The sequence below is a fragment of the Arabidopsis lyrata genome (genome assembly GCF_000004255.2).
Source record: "Arabidopsis lyrata subsp. lyrata unplaced genomic scaffold ARALYscaffold_8, whole genome shotgun sequence".
Lineage (NCBI taxonomy): Eukaryota > Viridiplantae > Streptophyta > Magnoliopsida > Brassicales > Brassicaceae > Arabidopsis > Arabidopsis lyrata.
In genome coordinates, this window is record NW_003302548.1 from 18910752 (window position 1) to 18933569 (window position 22818).

General features: G+C 34.0%; 4 protein-coding genes and 2 long non-coding RNA genes across 6 annotated transcripts; 4 read left to right on the forward strand and 2 right to left on the reverse strand.

Annotated features, from left to right (window-relative positions):
* Positions 1-2875: 2875 nt before the first annotated feature.
* Positions 2876-6972, reverse strand: LOC9302383. The gene is made up of 3 exons (XM_021029479.1): positions 6663-6972; positions 3841-6013; positions 2876-3740 (listed from the first exon to the last, which is right to left on the reverse strand). Exons 2-3 carry the CDS (start codon positions 5947-5949, stop codon positions 3459-3461), a joined length of 2391 nt encoding a protein of 796 aa, XP_020885138.1. The 5' UTR covers positions 5950-6013; positions 6663-6972; the 3' UTR covers positions 2876-3458.
* A 4646-nt stretch (positions 6973-11618) lies between these two features.
* LOC9302384 lies at positions 11619-12134 on the reverse strand. The gene is made up of 2 exons (XR_002331862.1): positions 11937-12134; positions 11619-11825 (listed from the first exon to the last, which is right to left on the reverse strand). It is a non-coding gene; the product is annotated as an uncharacterized LOC9302384 (long non-coding RNA).
* Positions 12135-12839: 705 nt separating this feature from the next.
* LOC110225626 lies at positions 12840-13838 on the forward strand. Its single transcript, XR_002329858.1, has 2 exons — positions 12840-12984; positions 13540-13838. It is a non-coding gene; the product is annotated as an uncharacterized LOC110225626 (long non-coding RNA).
* A 3973-nt stretch (positions 13839-17811) lies between these two features.
* Positions 17812-18510, forward strand: LOC110225688 (NAC domain-containing protein 19-like). Its single transcript, XM_021015594.1, has one exon. It carries the CDS (start codon positions 18028-18030, stop codon positions 18490-18492), a length of 465 nt encoding a protein of 154 aa, XP_020871253.1. The 5' UTR covers positions 17812-18027; the 3' UTR covers positions 18493-18510.
* On the forward strand, positions 18498-18930 carry LOC9302385 (the record flags this gene model as incomplete). The annotated part of the gene is made up of 1 exon (XM_021015810.1): positions 18498-18930. A coding segment is annotated over one exon (420 nt), but the record flags the coding sequence as incomplete, so codon positions are not given.
* Positions 18931-19623: 693 nt separating this feature from the next.
* Positions 19624-22703, forward strand: LOC110225233 (putative L-type lectin-domain containing receptor kinase II.2). Its single transcript, XM_021014433.1, has one exon. It carries the CDS (start codon positions 20612-20614, stop codon positions 22646-22648), a length of 2037 nt encoding a protein of 678 aa, XP_020870092.1. The 5' UTR covers positions 19624-20611; the 3' UTR covers positions 22649-22703.
* Positions 22704-22818: the final 115 nt, after the last annotated feature.

Here is a 22818-nt window from a genome sequence, read left to right on the forward strand (position 1 = left end):
AGGAGAATTCATTATCCGTTTGGGTTTTATGACTATTCGGTTCGGGTTCGATTCCAGATTTTTCGGATCGGTTTCGGATCGGTTTTCGGATTTCGGATTTTATGCCGAGCCCTAGTTAAAACAGTATTTTGTTCGATTAGTAGTTGGATACTTTCAAGTCTCACTTTACAAAACTATATAGATAATAACAAAATTGATTTACATATATTTTACAACCTTAATTAAATATATTTTGTTGTCTATTATATCACCATTAGATTTTAAACTAGTATTATTAATAATAAATTTTTCTTATTTACGATGAACAAATATAACTTTTACAGTATTTTAGAAGAACAATAAACCATTTTGGGAAGTTTGCTAAATCAATTATATGAAAGTTTTTAAGAATGTTTTGAAAGGTGTAGGAATGTTTATAAATTTTTTTCCTTTAATTGGTGTTTTTGAAAGATAACAAACAAAAATAAAGTATTTAGAGTAACTTTAAAATAAAACCAAATGAGGAAATAGAAAGAAAAAAAACAGATTAATCGAGAAATTGTACGTTTCTTTTGTCGTCGGACTAGACAACCTTGAGTAACTCTGAAATGTCCGGTTAAAAAATTAAAATATGAAGTGAAAAAATCAAAACCAATAATGCGAAATATTACTAAATTAGGGGCAAAATCGTAAACTGAGTGGTCAAAGGGTCAAAGCTATGTGTGCATGCGTGTGGATGTGAATATTAAAAAAAAGTGGCAGTGGTAGTAATAGTTTAGGAGAAGTTGCATTTATGTGTCCTCTCCAAGTCTCCCATTTTACTGAATAAATCTATCTAATATATTCCTTCCGTTTCGTTTTACTTGTCGTTTAAGGTTTTTTCACACAAATTAAGAAAAACATTAAATTTTCTATTTTACTCTTTATTAATATATTTTATAAAAAAATTTATTGGCCAAAACATTAAAACAGTAGGGATAAAACTGGAATTTTCACCAAACATTTGCATTGAAAACTTAAAACGACAACTAATATGAAACAAAATTTAAATCCTAAAACGACAACTAAACTGAAACGGAGGGAGTAGTTTTTTCTTCATATATTTAACTCAAATTGCCAAAGGAATTTGCCTAAACTACAGATTTTATTCAATTTGTTTAATACTATATTGTAATATATCCACTCCATCTATAAAAATATGATGTGGGTTTTTATTCAACAGACGATAACTTTGATTTGATAAAAGAATGTTACAATTTCACTTTGTTCTGTACTTTATATTATATGAGCATTTGAACCCATAAGAAAAGAACTTTCCAGCTAAAATGACTCAGACCGGTGACCCAACCAAAAGAAAGAGGTCCATGAAGCATTTTATATGAGAGTCAAGAGCTTTCGCGGAGTATCATATATATACGTATTACACCGCAAAGCTCATTTTTCTTATAAAGTTAAATCTTTCTCTATTATATGTATACGTATTCGAACCAACTTTTTGTTTGTTTAAATAATTCTTTATTTATAAGAACAATTAATGTTGGTTGGTGGAGAGAAAGAGGATCTTGGTGATAAATATGGTAAAGAAAGTAGTAATAGAAGATGACTTCACGCGTGTGTCAAGGAGATGTTTGTTGTCCTTTGGGGGACACATTTTAGCCTAATTTAAGATGCTCTTAAGTGACCAAGCTAGGACCACTACAACTATAAATAATGGAAGATAAATCATATTCTTGTAGACAATGGAGCGTTAGTTTGAACTTTGAAGGTTGCATGTTTTTAAACCTAGTTTCGAATTCGACTCTTGGCTCAAGAAAATGTTCAAGCCAATAACGAAATTTTGGCAACCTATATTATCTACACAATAAAAGTAATAGGTAGCAATCATAAGCTTTGAAACAAAATCTTTCAATATGCAAATTGCTCTATAACTTTTATTTCTTATGATGGAAAGATGAAACCTTAATTTTTACATATTTAGAAGCAACTTACAAGAAGTTGAATAGTGTTCCGGTTATTTGAAAAGCACTACTCAACCTATAAGACGCGATTTTTGCTATATATTAGTTTTGGAATTTTTAAAGTCAATGTTGTATATCGAATTTGTTGTCTTTAGAGACTATATAGAGTTCATGTTTTTTTTTTCTTTCTTTTTGTAAATCTTCTTTAGATACTAGTGTTTTAGAGGGTTTTGACAAAAGACCAGCAATAAGATACTTTTACACACACACAAAATGTATTAGGCAAAAAAGAAACCGAATAGTCTATAGGATATTTATAATTACACCTCACATTTAACAAAAAAGTGTATGTAATTACATATATGGATAGTATTGGTCCACCCAATGTCGAGTTTTCAGAGAACACATTACTTGTTCTTAACCACATTCAAACTATCCGCTTTGTAACGAACACATGCAGCCACGTATAAATGGATTATAGTGTGATTACAATAATTCAGAGTCTTCTTTACGACAAAAATAAAAGAGAATCTGAAAGATGTTTTATAAGAACATACATATGCAAATACATGTAATGATGGAGTTTGAAGGATTTCTATGTAAAAAGTAATCTAAATAGATGTACGTAAACACGTTGGCCAAAGTGAATAACTAATTGTTAGAACCATCTTTTTAACAAAAATTGATAATTAATTGTATTGAAAATTTTATTGTTAATATAATAAATAAATTGATCTAAAACAGACTGGCATTACATGTTAACAAATATTGCAAGAGATCAGTTTCAGAAAACATAATCATTTAGACAAAGGAAATATCGTTTGGTGAAATCTCGGATAATCTTCTCAATAATGAGATTCTATATATACAAATTGGCATATGGCAAATTGGATATTGATGGGTCTACCTTGTTGCTTGTTGTGAGTTCAAAGTGCATAAAGCTATAAAATCCACTCTGTTCCTCACTGTCTTTGTGACCGAAAAAACAACAACTTCACGTGAACGATGGCAACATTTTTATTCTTTTCTTATACCTCTAAGAATCACTTTTGACTTTACAAGACTAAATTTTGAGAAGATGAGGTAATCAAATCTCAAATTTATGCAGAACTAAGACTTATCTATAATTTACATGGAATGTTTATTAAAAAAAAATCAAACTTTGTCTGATCAGCTGGGCCAGGTTCAAAAACACTGTTCCTGTGAATCCAATTCATCATGACAAATGATCACATGGCAACATCAAAAAAGGCCCTTTAATTTTCCAGAGTCAGGCTTTTGATGTTTCAGAAACCAAAGATTTTCACAGCTTGAAAGTAGCCAACATTATATATGGAGAGATAAGATATAAAAAATATTCACACTTAAGAGTTGGGAAGATCATTAGACTAACTACTTTAAAGATATCTTCTAGCTGCTTTCTTATTTCATGCAACTGTTTTTATCTCTTAGGCTTAACACTAATAATATGACCACATACCTGCAAGTAAAAAATTTGGGTTTGAAGTAAAAATATAAACTTCAGACCCGCCCGACAGGCGAGAGCGGCGGTTGATACCCGACGGTGTTGCCATTAGGGTTTGAATCTTGGTCCGGGACTAACATGGTTTTTCCCCTAGCTTTATGTTCATCACAAGAGCTTTTGTGCTCAAGGGTAATCTCTGACATTTTCCTACTCTCTGCAAGTGCCATACATATGGAGAAGGCTTGTAGTTGTGAAAGGGATGAATTATACACCACTGAATATATCCCTTCTTTGATCGGTTTAAAGCTCACGAACGGAAGTTCCTCGGGTTGTTCTCCCTGGAAACACGTAGAAATGGGATGATGAATTCTTTTTGTTTTGATATCGAAGAGGGAAAAAAAGGGAGACGGGATTTGGAACTAAGTAGAGAATATGTACCAGAAAGAAAAGCTCGAATCGGTTTGAAGAGGGTGGTGAGTTTGAAGTTGTAGAGTTCTTGTAGGAGAGGTTGTGCTGATTTGTAAGAATTCTGAGATTACAGCCCATGTCCCAACCTCCACAATCGCAAGATCCACCTGTTCTCCATCGCTGGATCAAAGACGATGGCCCTCCTTTCTGAGGCATACTATGAACACCGCTTTGAAGTATGACAGTAGCACTAATGTCTTGGTCAAAAAACCTGTCTTTGATGTGATCTTCAAGCTCTCCACTGGGTGCATTGTGATCCTGAACCGTGTTTAGTGATGCCCTCCTGTGAAACCATCTTGGCATCTTCACGATGATCGCAGCTAGCTCGTTTTTCAACTGCAGATCAGACTTTTCCGTGCTTTCTTGATCAAGTTCTACAGAGAAGAGAACAAACTCTCTGATGGAACCAGATGGCAAAGAGCTTGAAACCCGCATTTGAGCAACAACATTAGAGATGAGACCATGTGTTTGGCCTCTGCCTCTTTGGTTTAACCACCCACTATTTCTCTTATGGTCTTTAATGGAGAACAAAGTATAAACACTAGTACATTCACCCTCTTCCGAGCTTCCCATTTTCTTTTGGGTGGCCGCAATAATGTCGGTTTCTTTGTTCACTGCAAATGTAAAGAGTGGCTGATTGTTCTTAACGGTTACCCGCAGAACAGCCCGGACCATGGATGATCCTAGCTTCTTCTCGTGAGCTGAATCATTGACATTTACTGATTTGCAACCCTTGATACCCAATTTTAGTCTTTGTACGCCTTGACCTCTCGGCCCCTCCACAGGAATGCCAGAGTGATTTGCTCTTGGCTTCAAAAGTGGTTGTAGCAACCTTCTTAAATGGCTTGTCGTGGTTATATCTTTTTCACTGGGTTTGTTGCAGTCTGAGCCATCAACAGCAGATAATAGAGCCACATTTTGTGAATCTATCTTTGTGGAGTAAGCCATTGAGTCTAGCTGGGTTGTGGGAACAGTAACTCCTTCACTGTTAGTTTTGCTGGCCTTGCCCATATTGAAGCTAGGCCGCTGAAAAGGTGATATACTTCTCCCCTTTTCAGATGTCCCTTTATGCGACTTTGAATTTTGTCTCTGGCCAGGCTCATTCATACAATGTTTCACAGATAATAAAGATGATGCTCTGTCTTCTGTGATTTTACCTTTGAAAGATGTATTCCTTGCCTTTGTTAAGAGTGGCACGCACTGAGATAGTTCAACTGAAACCTTTTTCTGGTCAGCATCAGTGGAGCCAAATTTACTCTTTGCCAAGCAGCCATCAGCATTACATGGCAAGGGGCAAGAATGTTGAGTACAGTAATCTCCTTCAACACCATGAACAACCCGCACTTTTCTATTCGAACTCCTCTTGCAGGTCTTAGCCTCCCCCTGCTGCTTTCCACTAAGTTCTCCATCATGATTATTTCGGTTTCTTTCGTGCAAGTTCTTTTCACGCTTCCTACGTCTGTTACTATCAGCCTTTGATTTTACCTCCACGTTCAAGCCAGCCTCTGGATTCAATCCCTGTGACAAAGTTCCATTTTTAGAGCAGATCTTCCCTTTCAGATCCTTCTCTTTACATCCATCTAATCCTTGTGCATCAGTATTAGGACCAAACTGCTCATCTGGTATGCTGAAACATCTACGATCTTTGTGTTTCTTTCTCCGAGTACATTTGATTTCTTCACACTCCTTTACAGTTTCTTCAACAGAATCTGACATTACATTGGAATGCCGTGAGCTACGATGTTTCATTCGACAATCCAAACTACGATTGTGCACTTTACTCGGACCAGCAGATGACTCGCCTCTAGGCGGAGGAGCCAAAAAAGCATCTGTATGGGAAACCATAGGGAATCTAGTCTTCATTGAAACCCTGTTATGACTATGCTGCCACTCCTCCAAACGACCCCAATCAAGAACACCAACACTCAAGAGCTTTTCCTGAGGGGTGGTTTCAGCTCTCTCCAAGAAAACCGGTAACTTCGACATATACTTAACAAGCTCATGACTCTCCAGACATTGTTTCACTGGAGTTTTCAAAGGTTTAGACGATGTAGTAGTACCAGAAAAACTCTTCTCCATAGATTGTAGTAGTAAGCTGGTCAAAGAACCACTGGATTCACATCAATCCAACTTAAATGACTTCCTGGATTATAAAAATTGAAGAAATACCAAAAATCAATGACATCAAAAAGTACACTGAAAGCATTTTCTGATAGGTCTTTTCCACAATGATCACGGCATCAGAGAGAAAGAAGAAAAAAAAAAGTGGTCCTCATGGACGCAGAAAGAAATGGAGGAAGAAGAAGATAATAATGATTGATATCAAAACATCTTTCGATAATGCTAAAAATACATATCATGGACCCGAAGAAGCAGCTGAATGATGCGTCCGTGCATTTATGAACACAAACCACTGAATAACGACAAAAACGAATTTCAGATTCGATTCAAAATTTTTGACGGATCCAAGAAAACAAAAATGGGAGAAGAAATCGAAAAATTCGAAATTAACCAAAATCGTAAGCTCGGGCCTCGGAGAAGAGCGAGAAGACGGTAAATACACGAATCGCTAAGAAATTGTTCTTAAAATCAACAAACAAAAGACGATCAAGGTTCGATTTGAAACAAAAAATTATCTAGGTTTAATAAGATTCTTCATGTGCTTCTTAACCTAAGCATATCAATGGAGTGGTTTCTCAGCTAACGAAGCTTAACGAAACGGCAACGGTTCAACCAAATCCAAGCGAAGAAACTTTCCCGAGAGAATTCCTGGGAAAAAATGAGAAAATTACCTCAAACAGCGAAGAGAAAATGCAGAACCGACACAACCACTCGGCGATGAAGAAGACGAAGACACACAGAGAGATAGAGAGAGAGAGATTCAAGAATCAAGTAGAAGAGTGAATCAGCAAAGTGAAGATCCAAAAAAAAACAGAGAAGTGATCGATTCACATAAAAGCTAGAGAGAGAGAGATTGTGACTGGGAGAGAAGATGATCGGACGGTGGAGAATGAAGGGAAAGTGTAAATCATGCGGTTGAGATTATCGAGGAAGGCGCGGGAATGGTTTATGTCAGGGTGGTCCCCACATGTGTATATGCACATGTTTACGTGTGCTTATTAGCTTAAGATTTCACCATCTATATATACATTTATATATTTTTGGATGACTTTTAGCAAATAGATACAGTCGTCTAATGTCAACACAATATTAATGATTAACGTCAAAGAAATAAATATCACATGTTTTACGGGCTTTACGTTATAATCTAATTCTTAATTAGCTTATACTTGACTACTAGCTATAGAAAAATAGTTCCCATATATAAAATATTCAAGATTATAAACAATGTAGAGTATATTCTCTGGTTCTAGATATATCACTACGAGCTGCACCAAATATAAATGCAATCGTGTGGTCAATTTTCTTTTACCCTAATGTTGTGTCATTGTGTGTGTATGGATTAATATAAAGTTCTCTGTTGGTGGGTCGATCGTGGGGGATTGATTTCATAGATTATTATTGGGTCCACTGACGCAGCTCAAGATCAGAGACTGTAGTTTCCAAGAAAACTTATAATGATCATTTTTTTGTAATGTTAAGTGTAATGTAGTAGCTAGTAGTATTAATTTGGATATAAAAGTCTACTGTATCTAACCACATTACGTGAAATATTTATTGTTGATTAGTACTACTTACTAGTAATGGAGGAGGTGACTATAATTATACAGTACGGCGTATCATAAATACATTGAGGCTTTAATTTTTTCTCTACGAAAACTGGTAATGTCTAGTAGTTGGCCATTGTTTTTTAAATCAAATATTCGATTTCGGTCCGTCTTATTTGAATAGACTTTAGCCAAATTTCCCGGTAAAATTTTAAATTTGGGAACAAGATTAATTATTCCTCAATATATTTATAGTTGACATATAACAATATAGAATATAAAATGAGTAAATTGTACTAAGAGATGATTACGAGACTCGCGTTTAAAAAAAATGTGTATATCTACTTATTTATGTATGAGAAAATCACGTTAAAACTTGTAGAAAATATATCCAGATTACTAGTCAAAGATTGTAGTATTGCTATTAGAAATCTCTTATAAAACCACAATTTTTAATATTCTACTATTTTTTTAGCAAAAACTTCTAAAACCTAGTAATTTTCGAGTGTTCGTTTTTTTTCATTTGTTGTGTATAAATTTGTATCTCTTTTTTTTTTTTTTGATAAAGAGTTTCTCATTATTGTCACTGATGATGGAAGATTGAAATGAAGCTACTTCTCGAATAAGATGAAATCACCATTTCATGGGGACACAGTGTGTGAAAGTCCTTTAGGTGGATATTCATCATAGGCAAAACAAAGCAACTAAACAAAAGATGAATTAAAAGTAAGATCGAGATTTATAAATTAAATTAAAAGACAAAAGAGGACTCGCTTTTTCTTTTTGTTAGGAAAGTGATAAGTAATAATAACTACTATTTGAGTCATTTCCCATTCACCGACGAGAAATCACTTAAGTTTTGTAAAATGAATTATTTCTTAGAGAGTCGTTTACATGTTACTAAAAAACTATGCACCAAATCAAATGAGTTTAATAATTAGATTTGTAACTTCATCAACTGCATATTTGGATAGAGCCAACTTTGAGGTAACAAACTAATCACAAACAGAATTCACCAACCACAGCAAAAGGTGATAAATGGTTTTTACAATTTTTACAAGGGAGATATATATATATATATATATATATATATATATATATATCATCTTAGAGAATATCACATAAAAACTGAAATATAATCAAATATATAAGATCATGTATATATTTTAGCTAGGACTGCAAGTTCCAACACATTATACATATATGGTTCAAATTATAAATTTTGAAATGAAATCCCCACTCTTTTACTTTAAGAACGTTAACGACGAGTTTTTATTTGATGTTTGTGAAAGAATTTATAGTATAAAAAAGCACACAACGTATGTAAGTTATATATAATTTTCTCTTGAGCAATTGATTCACATTGCGAACTACCAAACTTTCATGAGAAAAGGTGAAAACACTAAGTTAAGCTAAGAAAGGCATGTCACGTGTGAGCACGATTACTTTTTTTTTTTTTTTCTTTTCTTTTTTATGCACGAGTATTAGTTACCTAACATTTCAATAGATACTTCAACTATGTAAATAACAATTTTTGGCACCCTTTTATTTTCCACTCAACATTTAAAAAGTGTGATGGGGTTTAAACTTTAAAGCGCAATGAAAAGGAAAAGATACCATATCTTAAATGTCCAAAGGGTCACTTAAGCTTGTCGCAGAAACATTCGGCAAATATAATTATATAATATAAATATCACTATCCAATTTTTAGGAGAATTTTGTTCAATGTGCCACATTTCATAAAATTATTTGGGGCCACGCCACTTTCGCGTTTGTATTTCAAAACGTGCCACATTTAGGGTGTATGGCAGCAATGGAAAGACAAAAATACTCTTGGTGTTATTTCCCGCGGAAGTGTAAAATTGGCTGGTGGGATTGGACGTGTCAGAATTTTGATTGGAGAGGTATTTAATGAAGCCATGTCACAGAGAGGACAAACTAGGTTGTTATAGACAAAACGTAAAAAATTAAGTAGGTAGTAAAACTTTGTTTGAAATAAAGTTAATCTGCAGAGATAATGAAAAAAGAAAGAGGTAAAAAATGAAAGTTTTTTGTAGACAAGATGTTGTTGAGGACACGTATGATGGAAATGTTATCTATTTATTTACAGAACCAGAATACATGGATGGTGAACCAAAAAGAAAAACAATAATTTGTAGACAAGATATGTATTCCTATAGAAGAATGCTAAAAGCGTAGACAATAACATCATTGATAGAAAGTTATTAAGAATAATGTTGTCTATTTTATGATCACAATGCGACGACAGTGACATTTAATGTCTATAGATTGTAAGGACTAGTTGGTGAAAAACGTAGACAAGTTTCAGTAGACAAGTTATTATGAATAATGGTGTATATCATATGATCACAAAGCGACGACATTGAAGCATACGTGGACATGTTAATGTCTATCAATAAAAGGACAGGTTGGACCAAGCCGTAGACAAGTTTCCATAGACAATTATTATGAATAAGGTAGTATATCATATGATCACACTGCGAGGACATTGAAGCATCAGATGGATTGCGTGGACAAGTTGGGCCACACCGTAGACAAGATTTGGTAGATAAGTTTCTGTAGACAAGTTATTATGAATAAGGTTGTCTATCATATGATCACACTGCAAGAACATTTAAGCATCAGATGGATTGCGTGGAGATGTTAATGTCTATCAATGGAATGACAAGTTGGGCAACACCGTAGACAAGTTTGGGTAGATAAGTTTGGGTAGACAATTTATTATGAAGACGGTTGTCTATTATATGATCACAATGCGAGGACATTGAAGCATCTGATGGATTGCGTGGACATGTTAATGTCTATCAGTGGAATGACAGGTTGGACCAAGCCGTAGACCTGAAATAAAGAATTACAGACGGGAAATAAAGAATTAATGCAGCATAAACTTTATGTCTATTCCGCTGACTATTTCAACAGTGTGCGTTGGAACAAGGAATGAGGGCAAAAGGGACATTTTACGTCGACGCTATGGCACAGTTTAAAAGACTTTCCGCAATGTGGCACAATGTGTAAGTTTTTGAATAGTGAAGCATGAGATCTAATAATCTCAATTTTTAGTGTATTAAAAACTAATTAGAAATTACTATTTTAATGTACGCACGGTGTTCATAGTTGCTTGTCTCATGCTCTTAACCACTCCGAGCGAAGACGACTTTGCTTAAGATAACCAATAAAAGCTAAATGTTTTTCGTCTACAATTCACACATAAAATTAGTATTAAATTTAGATTCAAATGGCAATCTATTTATACTAAATCAACAGTCACTTTAATAAAAACTGCAACACTCTCCTTTTGACATGTGGCAAAACTCTCAAATTTTGCTCTTTCACTTTCACGTAATCCAATTCTACTATTCTTGGAAAAAAATTTGACAAAAAAAATAAATAATATTACCAGTTTTTTAGCAACTACTACTTCCTCCATGATCTCAAAGGTATCCTTTTTTCGAAATCTTCTCCTACTTTAACTGATGAAAGTAATTAACATATATATAGATAACTTTTTATATTAATCATTATGTAGTATGCTCACAAAGTTTGTCGTTTAAAAAAAAAAGTTTGTCATCTTCCATCAATAACTTATTTGTTTCATGATTTTGAAATTTAACTACATAGCTAATGGATTCAATGCACTTCCATTAAAAAAAAAAACATATGTTTGATTTTTCTAAAATACTAGTATTTTGGCCCATGAATAGCATGGGCATTTTAAAATATTAAAAGCACTTATAAAACTGATTTTAATAATCTTCAAAAATTTAGAAGAACTTCTTTCTTATGTTTTGTGATTAAAGTAGTTCTTGATAATAACAATGCAAAAGTATGTAAACAGAAATACTTGCATAATAGAGTTTTCATTTTTGTTTGTTTCATTTACTACTTTCTTGTGTTTTGTGATTAAAAACATAACATAAAATAGGTCTTTGTGTTAAAAAATATCAAAAAGGGACACAAATTATTTTTAATATAAAGTTAATAAAATTTCATTTCCATATATATATATACTCGTTAAAAGGAATGTAAAAGATTGTTTTTGAATTAGAAAAATGACGAAAAGAGAGACAAATTGCAATGTTATTTTTTATGAAAAAGAGACAAACGGAAACAAAGTTAGGTGCTGAGATAATCGGGGTACATACATGAAACATGAAAACCCTATTTCAAAAAAAAAAAAAAAATACATGAAACCGATCATTCACTATCACGTTCCTCTCCGTCTTCTCTTGTACCTTTTGTTTTCCCTTCATCCACAATTGTACGTAACTGCAAGCAAATTAACAAAGTGTAATTACTAATTAAAATTAACTGCTAGATTTGGCAAAAAAAAATCAGATTCTATGGTGGTTTGAAGAAGGTGAGTGGATGACGAATTACCTTTAGAGTGGAGAAAGGAAATGGACAAATTAAGGTTAAATTGAACAAAAAATGGAGATGAACAGGAATTGTTGAGTGATCGGGCTTGATGTCGAGCAACAACGGCAGTTCCGATATTTGATTGAAAATTGTCTTTCTCGTAAAAGTAACGTCAATGATGGTTTGACGAAGGTTACGTCGATAATGGTTTGACGAAGGTTAATGGAGGAATCGATTGTGATATAAATCCTTTCTTATATATATATATATATATATATATATATATATGTGATGATTTGGTCAGTTGATAAAAGTGATCGAAGTGGGTAGTTAATTAGAGGATCGTGGAAAAAAAATAAAAAAAACTCATATCGTGGGATTTTTTCTAATTTTTTTTTTTCTTCTTTTTTTATTGAAGAAAAGAAAACTGTTGATTAAAAAAAATTATAATTAAAAATTATGGATGACACGTGTCGCAACCAGAATTGCCGACTGACTTCTGTTTTATATAATAAAGGATTAAAAAAAATTGTAATTAAAAATTATGGATGACACGTGTCGCAACCAGAATTGCCGACTGATTTCTGTTTTATATAATAAAGGATTTTGAAATATGATGTAAATTGACATTTATGTTATCCCTACATAGCAGGGCCATAATGCTAATATCTATCTATATATAATAGCAAACTCACTTTTTTGTGTCGGCTAACGTCATCAGCGTAAAAAGTAAAATAAAAAATAACAATCAACGGTTCAGATGTAAAAGACACAAATTGTACGGTTGAGATTACTCCTCAACTCCTTTTTTTTTTTTCTCTACTGTTGCGTCTCTTCTCGTCTCACACCCCTTCGATGCCAATATTTGCGATGTTTACTTCTCGCATCCCTCATTCTTCATATATAGATTACTATTAACTGCTATTTTTCATTCTTAACCAACCAAATCTTCGTATGTTCTCATCGAAGTATCACTTCTTCGTCGAGTCGTTGTTGACTCGTCCTCTGATCTCCGTTTGTCCCTTTGATTGGCTGAGACTCCACCCTTACCACCGGCCATCGTTGTCATGTAAGTTTGTTCGTCGATTATCTCCTCTATGGAATAGCTTTAATTGACATCCTTCTGTTTTGTGTTGTGATCTATATTTATCCTGAACTTTGATGATTAGTCTCTCTCGCTCCCACTTATCAATCTAGACCAATCTTCTAGATTTATGGGTTTATGTGGTCAATCGATCAAAGATTTACTAGGTACTTCAAACGTGTGTAAGATCAACCAAACCCCTTTTCAATAGAACAAGAAAATAAATTGTAAACCACACGTATGTTTTTACTCGGTTCATACCAATAGATCAATCTCCGGCTATGCGTCCGTTGCACTCTTTCCCGAGAAGAGATAAACCTTTCCATTGTCACCGATCAGTTATCGTCCGCCGCATTTCTCTTCAATCTCCTCTCTTAGATAATTCTTTCTTACAATTACAGAGGTTTGTTCGGTGTGTCTCGTTTAGATATTTCAATTGCCCTCTCTTAGTTTGCTTTCTTTGTTGTGTGTTGATTTGATTACAGAGTTTCGTTGAAATTGGTGTTTATCAGTTGAGTCGTCCCTTTTTCTACTTTGCAGCTGCTAATTACTCGTTGATCACTCACTTCTCCAATCATCTGCCACCGTTGGATTCATAAGTTTATTGGCCGCGGTCCACGATCGTTGTCACTTGATAAACTCCGATATATCTCCAAGAGATAGAAACAGGCGTGTCTTCATGTTACGTTGCAGTTTCCATTCAATTGTGATCATTTTTTTGTTTAATTTCAAATGGTTTTGATTGAAGAAGTTTGTAATGGCACTATTTTTTTTAGTGAAAAAATATTGTGTAAAGCTAATGAATCCAGCGATTTTAATTGCATAAATTTACTGATTTATGGTACACCTGTTAATGAATTAACGCATCATATCACACTTTATATAATTCGTGATTGGTCAAATTTCTCTCCCTGACTCTATTGTTTTAGCAATAATAATTTTTTTTTTTTTTTGGCACTTTCTACACAAATTAAGTATAACCTGTAAATTACACATCACAGTATTATACGTTCGTAATTAAGCATTAGTTTTATAAAGGTTTTGATCCGTTAAATATAGATATTCAGGTTATGTTGCCTCTATTTTACTGACATGATAAATCGAGGTTCTTACATGTATATTTGTGTCACTTGTACTTTCATCTTTATTTGACCAGGTTCTTTCATAATTACCCATAGTTCTTTTTATGGTACATATTTGATTTTCATTGATTCCCAAATCATATACCTAAATTATGACTCTTCAATCTTAGCCTATAGAATGGATAAAAATAACATTAGCAGTAAATGTAACAGGTTAGCATTTATGTTTTTTTGTAAAGTGTAAATATCATTAAGGAGGGAATGTTTAGGCTTACAAGAAGTTATACCTATATTTTGCTTCTTTGCTAAAAAAAAGAATAGTGTTTGAGAACTTGCGGTTGCATGAGGTTTGAGAACTTGCGGATGTATCATCTAGCAGAGATAGTGTTCCGCACCAAGTTATCAATCTCCCTGAAGATTGGATGGTGGATCTCCTGCGCCTTGTGGAGATGATTGTTCCTCTGCTTTTAGGTTGTGTAAATAATGGCTTGAGTGACCAGTTTCCGAATAAAAGATGGACCTTTACGAGAGTCTTCCTTTGTCCAAGTCAAAAGAGTCCTCCAAGATTGCAATACCAAAAATAGTGAAACCAAGTATTAATTGTACCGCTCTCCAAACATGTGAAGTGAAAGCACATTCCAATAAAAAATGTTATTGAGTCTTTCCTACAAATTGCTCTAGCAACAAATTGTAGCATTTAACATTCCCCAATAAAGCAATTGATCTTTTGTTAACAGTTTGTTCAACAAAGTCACCACATCATGAAGGCGTGCTTTAGAGTTTAATTTCTCCTTTAAACCATACACAATTATGTCGATCCTTTTCAGGTTTAGTCAGCCTAAGAACATGTCATGTCTTTGTGAGAATCCCTTGCATTTTACACTATCAATATACCGGCTGTAGGAATCCTACGAGGAGGATATACTTGAAAGGTTCACAGTGGTGAGATGAACATGCAAAGTTAAACACATGTTCAGATCTTGGAGGAGGGATAAAACAACCCTTTGCATTACAAGTAGCAAATATACATTTATAGGGATATGTAATGATTTCGGTCCTCTATCCCCTAAAAAATTGATGAGTGGACTAAAACGATTCCAAACATCATGCCAGAAACTAGCATGAATTCTATTTCCAACTACACACTTTATAAACCTTTCTGCTAGATGTCTAATCTTTAAAAAAGACGCTTCACTATTTCTATGGTAAATTGACATGAAGCATTTATTTTGAAATAGGTTAACATTTCTTGTTTATTTTTATAGAATTTTACTTCTCCGCGCGGCAACGCGCGGATCCATCTCCTAGTAATAACAATATTAACATAATATATAAACTATTAAACTGTGATATAATAGCAATATTAACACAAAAGAACCCTCTTTATGGAAAATTCTTCCCACTAATCAATCACCTACCTATATTCTTCCCCGTATAAACGTAAGCTATAAAGAGTGAGTTAATTGTATGTAAACCACCGAAAAATAAGAAACTTATAATATATTAGGACTTTTTTGGATTGTTTACGGAATTAGACACTTTTGGTAAGTTGCATTGATGGTTTTGCTCTCATGTTTGTTGTTTGTTCTGTTCTCACCGTCGTCGGGTTCAATTTCTCCTTCCTCTCTTCAAGATCAATTCCTGGTTAACACTCACAAATTTCTCTAATCTTCCCCTTCATGGTTCCCTATTATATCACGTATCTACATATCTATTCTCTTGGTTCTCACCATCATTCGCAATTTCGTCAATTCCAAACACGAATCTTTTTTTTCTCCTCACTACCATAAAATCAGAATTGAAAATTCCTTCACACAATCTCTGAAATTTGTTGCTTGGATTCCCTTTACACTATATTTTCTTAGGGTTTAGATTCTTGTAATTAACAAAGGTTAAATTTTCTGGAAAAAAATGAAAAATAAAGAAGAAGCCATGACGAAGAGGGTTTGTTGAAAAAGAAAATCGACAAAAAATAAGAGAACTATTAAAAAATTAAAATATATATAAAAAAATTAAGTTATTTTAAAAACGAAAAAAGATTTAAAAGAATTTAGCATGTTAGAAATATTCACAACAGTTTTTTTTTTTAAATGACAAATTTATAAAACGCACAAACAGTTTTAAGAATAATTAATCTGTATATCAAAAATCTTATCCACAAATAAGTAATTATATTTGGGTTTATATTCACAAACGTACATAGGCTTTAGTTTTTTTTTTTTTTTTTTGTGCAAACGTACTTAGGCTTTAGTTAGTTTCCTATTTACATGGCTCTTTATGAAACTGTTTTCTTTTATTCTTTATATTCCTAACCTTTTATTGTTTTTTTTTTTTTAACTCAACCTTTTATTGTTATTTTCTTCAATTCTGTATTGTAACTGTTTTGTATATTAAAAAAAAAAAAAATTCCACTACTCAATCTACTTTTTAAACAACCCACTGTCTCTGTAACTCAAATAAAATTATAAATAAAATTAAAGAAAATTTTCGTGTAGTATAAATCAAATCTTTTGTCAAAATTCTTTCCCAAAATCGAGAGAAAAAAAAAAGGCTGGAGTCACAAGAACATAAAACTCTTCTCTAAGTCCATAGAAGTTCTTCTTTGAACGACGCCAACTATAAACCTTTTGGTGAATCAAGTTATGTCCAAAACAGTCGCTCACTTAATCTTCTAAAATCTTTGAAGGCAAATATTCTCTTATGACTTATTTTTTCATGTTATTTTCGTTTATCACCAAGACATAAAGAAAGGAAAAAGAAAGGAACAAAAGCAAAATGTGTTTCATAGAACACTTCAATATGAGCGCTCAATCATGATCGAAGTTCAGATCAGTTTTTTTTTTGTTTTTTTTTTTTTGTAAAATAGCTGATGAGTCTGTATTGATAGGGTTATATATATTTATGAATCGTTTTCATTTTTGTAAATGCCGATTTTTTTTAATGATTATTAGTAAAAAAATCTAACAAGATTTTCATAGATAATATTGAAAACGATTATTCCTATATATTATCATGAAAGAAAATGATTCTTATACCAAAAAAATATAATTAATAAAATAGTAATTGTGGAAAATATTTAAGATTATTATTTGAAAATTATAGAAATATTAACATCATTTTTAACCGAAATAAATATTAATATCACTTAAATAAACTAATGTCAAAGTTAACATCTTTTTTTGCAAATGATACATATTGACATCGATTACAATAATCGATGTAAATATTTTGGATATTAAATAAATAAGGAAAGAAAAGTTATATATTATTAGTTATTTATTATATATTTTTTTTGAATTGATTTGGATTAGTTTGAAAGATGATTTTTTTTTTGGATAAATTTCTTTTTTTCTAAATTGCTAAAATATTTAAAACGAATTTCTTATAATTTTTTTATTTAATTTCGTTTTAAGAGATAATATTTTATCATGAGATTTTTATGAAAACAAAATTCATTAAATTAAATTTAGAAATTAGCTACAAACAAAACAATATAAGGAGTCTTGTAGCTAATTAATAAGTTTTGTAGATAATTATAAAAACATTATTAAGATATATACAAAATCTTAATATTGTTTTTATATATCTTTTTTTTTTAATATAATTAAAAACAAAACAAGTATACGATTTTGATAGAATGTCCCTAGAATATATCTCCCTATATATTGATGGTTTTACCCTCTCCACATATCCATTCGACATTGAAACATCTCACCATCGTCGAGGTAAAATTTTTTTTATATGTGCTCTGTTAGTATCGACATCTCACCTTCGTTGGGTTCAATTCTCCTTCCTATATTCTATCATATATAACCAATATATACACCAATCTCTCTTCATCATTTACAATCATTAATCTCTTTTCGTCATTTATAATCATAGCACTAACAACAACAAAAAAAACGCTTTGATCTCAGTTCAACCTTAATCCTTGAGAACCATAAAGATGACGATGGAGTACTACAAAGAAGACGAAGGGATTCATTTTGATCCAACGTACGAAGAAGTCATCCACAAGTATCTTAAACCGAAGCTAAGAGGTGAAGACTGTGGAGACTTCATATTGATGAAGGATGTTTATGCCAAGGAGCCATGGCTGCTGGACCATCCCAACAATTCTTTTTTCAAGGAAGACGAATGGTACTACTTCTCAACAAGGAATCAGATCTCCGAGAAGAAGATTGGTCGTGGTAAGTACCCGAAGCGGAAGATAGGCAACAACGACGGCATCGACCGCGGGAACTGGAGGATAAATGCGAAAGAAGATATCATTGACAAGGATACAGGGGATATCATTGGGATCAAGAAAAACCTAACTTATAAGGCACCAACACGAACAAGAAGCAGAAGAGAGGAGACGGTGCTTCTGCTCCAAGCAGCGAAAGCGGCTGGATTATGGACGAATTTGTAATTGTGTTACCGAAACCGGACGAAGATAAGTTTCAGGAGCTAGTCGTCTGCAAGATTCACAAGAAAAAGGAGTCCAAGAAGGACCATCAACATGAAGCTTCTTCTTCCTCAGAGCAGCAGCCGATCAAGAAAAGGAAGTCCAAGAAGTCCAAGAAGGAGCATGAGTCTGTTCTAGCTGCGTCTTCCGAGCAGCAGCAACCATTATTATGCGGTTGTAATGAATCAGAGATTCCGAAGATAGCATCATCTCCTTGTTCTGCTGCGGAAACAGAGAGAAACGGGGAGCAGAGTGGAGAAGGAAACATGGTTCACCAAACAGAGAAGAATGCCATGGAGATGACACGGGAAGAAGAAGGAGATTGGATTGCCGATAATGATATATTTGTAAACCGCCAATATCGTGATCAACCATACTCTTGGATTTGAGAATCAGTAGACAAGCCGATGAATCAGTATGAAGCTCTCTACTTCACGAAAACCGTTCAACATTCTTGAAGAGAAGATTTTAGATATCGTAGTTAACTCTTCTTTTATTTATAATTGTGTCGTGAGATGATGACTCTGCTACAGTCAATTTGTTTAGTAAATTTAATGTTACGCTTTGTTTAGAAACTTTCATGAATAAATCATACCATTCTTTTTTTTTTTTGGTTTGATAACTGATTGTGCATTGAAATGTAAAAGAGACAAGTACAGGAAGTAGAGAGGAAGCCAAGTATACACGTAAACATTGTATAAGGATATCTTTGAAGAAGTAGGAGAGAGCTAGTGAAGAATGTCACTGAAGCTTGGGATAAATATGTTCACCGTGAAGAATGTCACCGAAGAATTCTTCACATTAAAACCAAAAAAATGTCACCGAAGAATCTTGGGAAATATGTTCCCAGTACGAAGTCTGCATCTATTGCCCACAAACTTTGACTATTCCACTTCCCTCAAAAACCTACAATATAAGGACAACCATCTGAATAAACCTATTTACTTGAAAGTGCTATAGTTTCAAACATTTCTTTCTGAATTTCTCCGCCTTTTGTACCATACTGTATATATTGTGTCTATCCATTGAAAAAGGTAAGCATTTGCTGAATTTTACGTATTCAAACCGCAACTGATCCGCACAGAACTCACTTGTAATTGTTACAAGTAGAGCTTTCCTGTCTTGTGGTGTTCTTGTTAATGTTTAATGACTGAAAAGTCTGAAATAAATACATTTCTTCTGCTTTTGCTACCGTTGAGAATCTATGCTCTTTGTGCCAAGTCAAACTATTGCATCTTATCGAAGAGAGGTAATTGCAGAGCAGAGTAGGTCAGAGAAGTTACATGGTCATCTGCAGGAGACTTCGACTTAAACAAAGAAGAAAAAGAAGCAAGCTAATTCATTATTTACTTATATATACAGTTATACACATAATTTAAAACAGTGCCCTCTCATCATCATTGAGCAAGTCAAAGAAGTTAAAACTACATGCAACTAGCATTTCTTGATTTATAATATGTTTTATAAAAACTTTTTCAAACTACTATTCCAAAGCTGAGAAAAAAGAGATATGTGCACGTATGTAAAATAACCTAGTTTAAAGATAGAATTTCCAAACTGAAAACATTTGACCCTGACTAATTAAAACCTCATTTAACCACAGCTTCTCATAATGTCAATATATGAAAGTCAGCTTAGTTACGTTTTTGAGTAGATTTCATTACTGCATTTGCCACAAACATGGTAGATATACTCATTGAAGGTGATTAGGTGAAAACAAATCAGATTACAGCTTAAACCTTCTGTCTCATGTATATTCCATCAGCTAGACAGTAACAAGCAAAGATGCAGAACAATAAAAGCACAGAGCATTGTAACCAAAACTTGACTTGATGATAAGACTACCAAAGTAATTAACCCACAAAACTGTAAGAAATAATGATGACATAGGCACTCATCTATTACCAATTCAATAGGAAAGAATCTTTATTGGCTTTTCTTTGATAGTGTCTTCCATGTAAAGGTCAACTCAGGGTAATCAGTAGTTGGAAAACATAATTCTCATGGAAAAGAAAAAAATAGTGCAGAAGAATCTGAGATTCACAACAAGCTAAGGCGGGAGAGACGATCATTGTTATTCCAGATGGCTGGGGTTCTAGAATCTTTTTTCTGGATAATAATTTGTATCCATGTGGTGTCTTTGGTGCTAGCTCAGGATAGGGATCAGTTTCTGCACTACAACTTCAGTCAAGCAGACCTGCATCTTGACGGCATGGCAAATATCGATGATGGCCGATTGCATCTTACAAATAATACAACTAAGAGCACTGGTCATGCGTTCAACAAAACCCCTATGCAGTTCACAGCGTCATCTTCCTTTTCAACAGAATTTGTCTTTGCAATGTTGCCATTGCAAGGCGACGGTCAAGGAATGGCTTTCGTAGTATCTCCTACCAAAGACCTCAGGTATGCCGGCGCTGCAACTTCAGATTTAGGGATTTTCAATAAAACAAATGATAACAAAACTGAAAACCATATTCTTGCTATAGAGCTTGACACTAATGATAGCTCTGAGTCATTTGACAAAAGCGGTAACCATGTGGGGATTGATATAAACAGTATAGTCTCAGTTGAATATGCGAACGCTAGTTACTTTAATGATACTCAGGGAAAGAATATAACTCTGTCGCTTGCTAGTGGTAAAAGTATTCTGATCTGGATAGATTATGATGGAATAAAGAAACTACTCAATGTAACGTTAGCTCCAGTACCAACTCCAAAGCCAGTTTCGCCTCTCTTTTCAAGATCCATCAAACCAAGGGTGCCACTCTTGTCAAGATCCATCAATCTTTCAGAAATTTTCAATGAGACAATGTATGTAGGTTTCTCAGGATCTACAGGCACAGTCAAAAGTGACCAATATATCCTTGGATGGAGTTTCAAGAAAGGTGGACAAGCAGAAAGCCTTGACATCTCAAAGATTTTGGATCCACCTAATCGACCTCCACCACCCCTTCCGCCAACCTCGAGGTCTAAAGACTCTAAGAATATTATAATCATAAGCGTTACTGTAACATCAATTGCTTTTCTGTTGATCTTGGGAGGAATTTTGTATTTTTACAAAAACAAGAAGTATGCGGAGGTGCTTGAACAATGGGAAAATGAATATAGTCCCCAAAGGTTCTCCTTTAAGAACCTCTACAAAGCAACAAGGGGTTTCAGGGAGAATCGGCTACTTGGGGCAGGAGGTTTTGGAAAAGTCTATAAAGGAGAACTTCCTTCAGGTACACAAATTGCGGTTAAGAGAGTCTATCATGATGCAGAACAAGGAATGACACAGTATGTCGCAGAGATCGCTAGTATGGGAAGGCTAAGGCACAAGAACTTGGTGCAGCTTCTTGGTTACTGCAGAAGGAAAGGTGAATTGCTTTTGGTCTATGACTACATGCCAAACGGAAGCCTTGATGACTACTTGTTCAATAGAAACAAGCTCAAGGACCTCAGTTGGTCTCAGAGACTGAATATAATCAAGGGAGTAGCCTCTGCCCTTCTGTATCTTCATGAAGAATGGGAACAAGTTGTACTACATCGAGATATAAAAGCTAGCAACATTCTTTTAGATGCGGATCTAAATGGAAGGTTGGGAGATTTCGGGCTTGCAAGATTCCACGATCGTGGCGAGAATCTTCAAGCAACGCGTGTGGTAGGAACCATTGGCTACATGGCACCAGAGCTTACAGCAATGGGAGTGGCCACTACTAAAACTGATGTCTATGCTTTTGGATCTTTCATCCTTGAGGTGGTTTGCGGGAGAAGGCCAGTAGAACCTGATAGACCACCTGAGCAGATGCTTTTACTTAAGTGGGTTGCCACTTGTGGGAGAAGAGATACTTTGATGGATATTGTTGACAGTAAACTAGGAGACTTTAAAGCTGAGGAAGCCAAGCTGCTTCTAAAGCTAGGTATGCTTTGTTCACAGAGTAACCCGGAAAGTAGACCTAGTATGAGGGACGTAATAAAATATCTGGAAGGAAATGCCACTATTCCAAGCATATCATTTGATACAGCTGGATTTGGTATGCCCAATATAAGCAATGAAACGATAACACAAATGACAACCACCTCCTCATCAGCCAATTTCTCTTTTGAAGATGTTACAATCCTATTTGGCGGTCGTTGAAGTCTGCATCACAAGCTGCTAAACTTACAAGAAAGCTATTTGTTATTGCTACAATGTTGTGTCTTTCAAGTGAATGATTGTATATGGAATTTTCTTTCTTTTTATGCTAAAACCATTGTGCCTTTTGATGTAAATGATTGTATCGTGATGTGTTGTTGTTCGCAAACTGT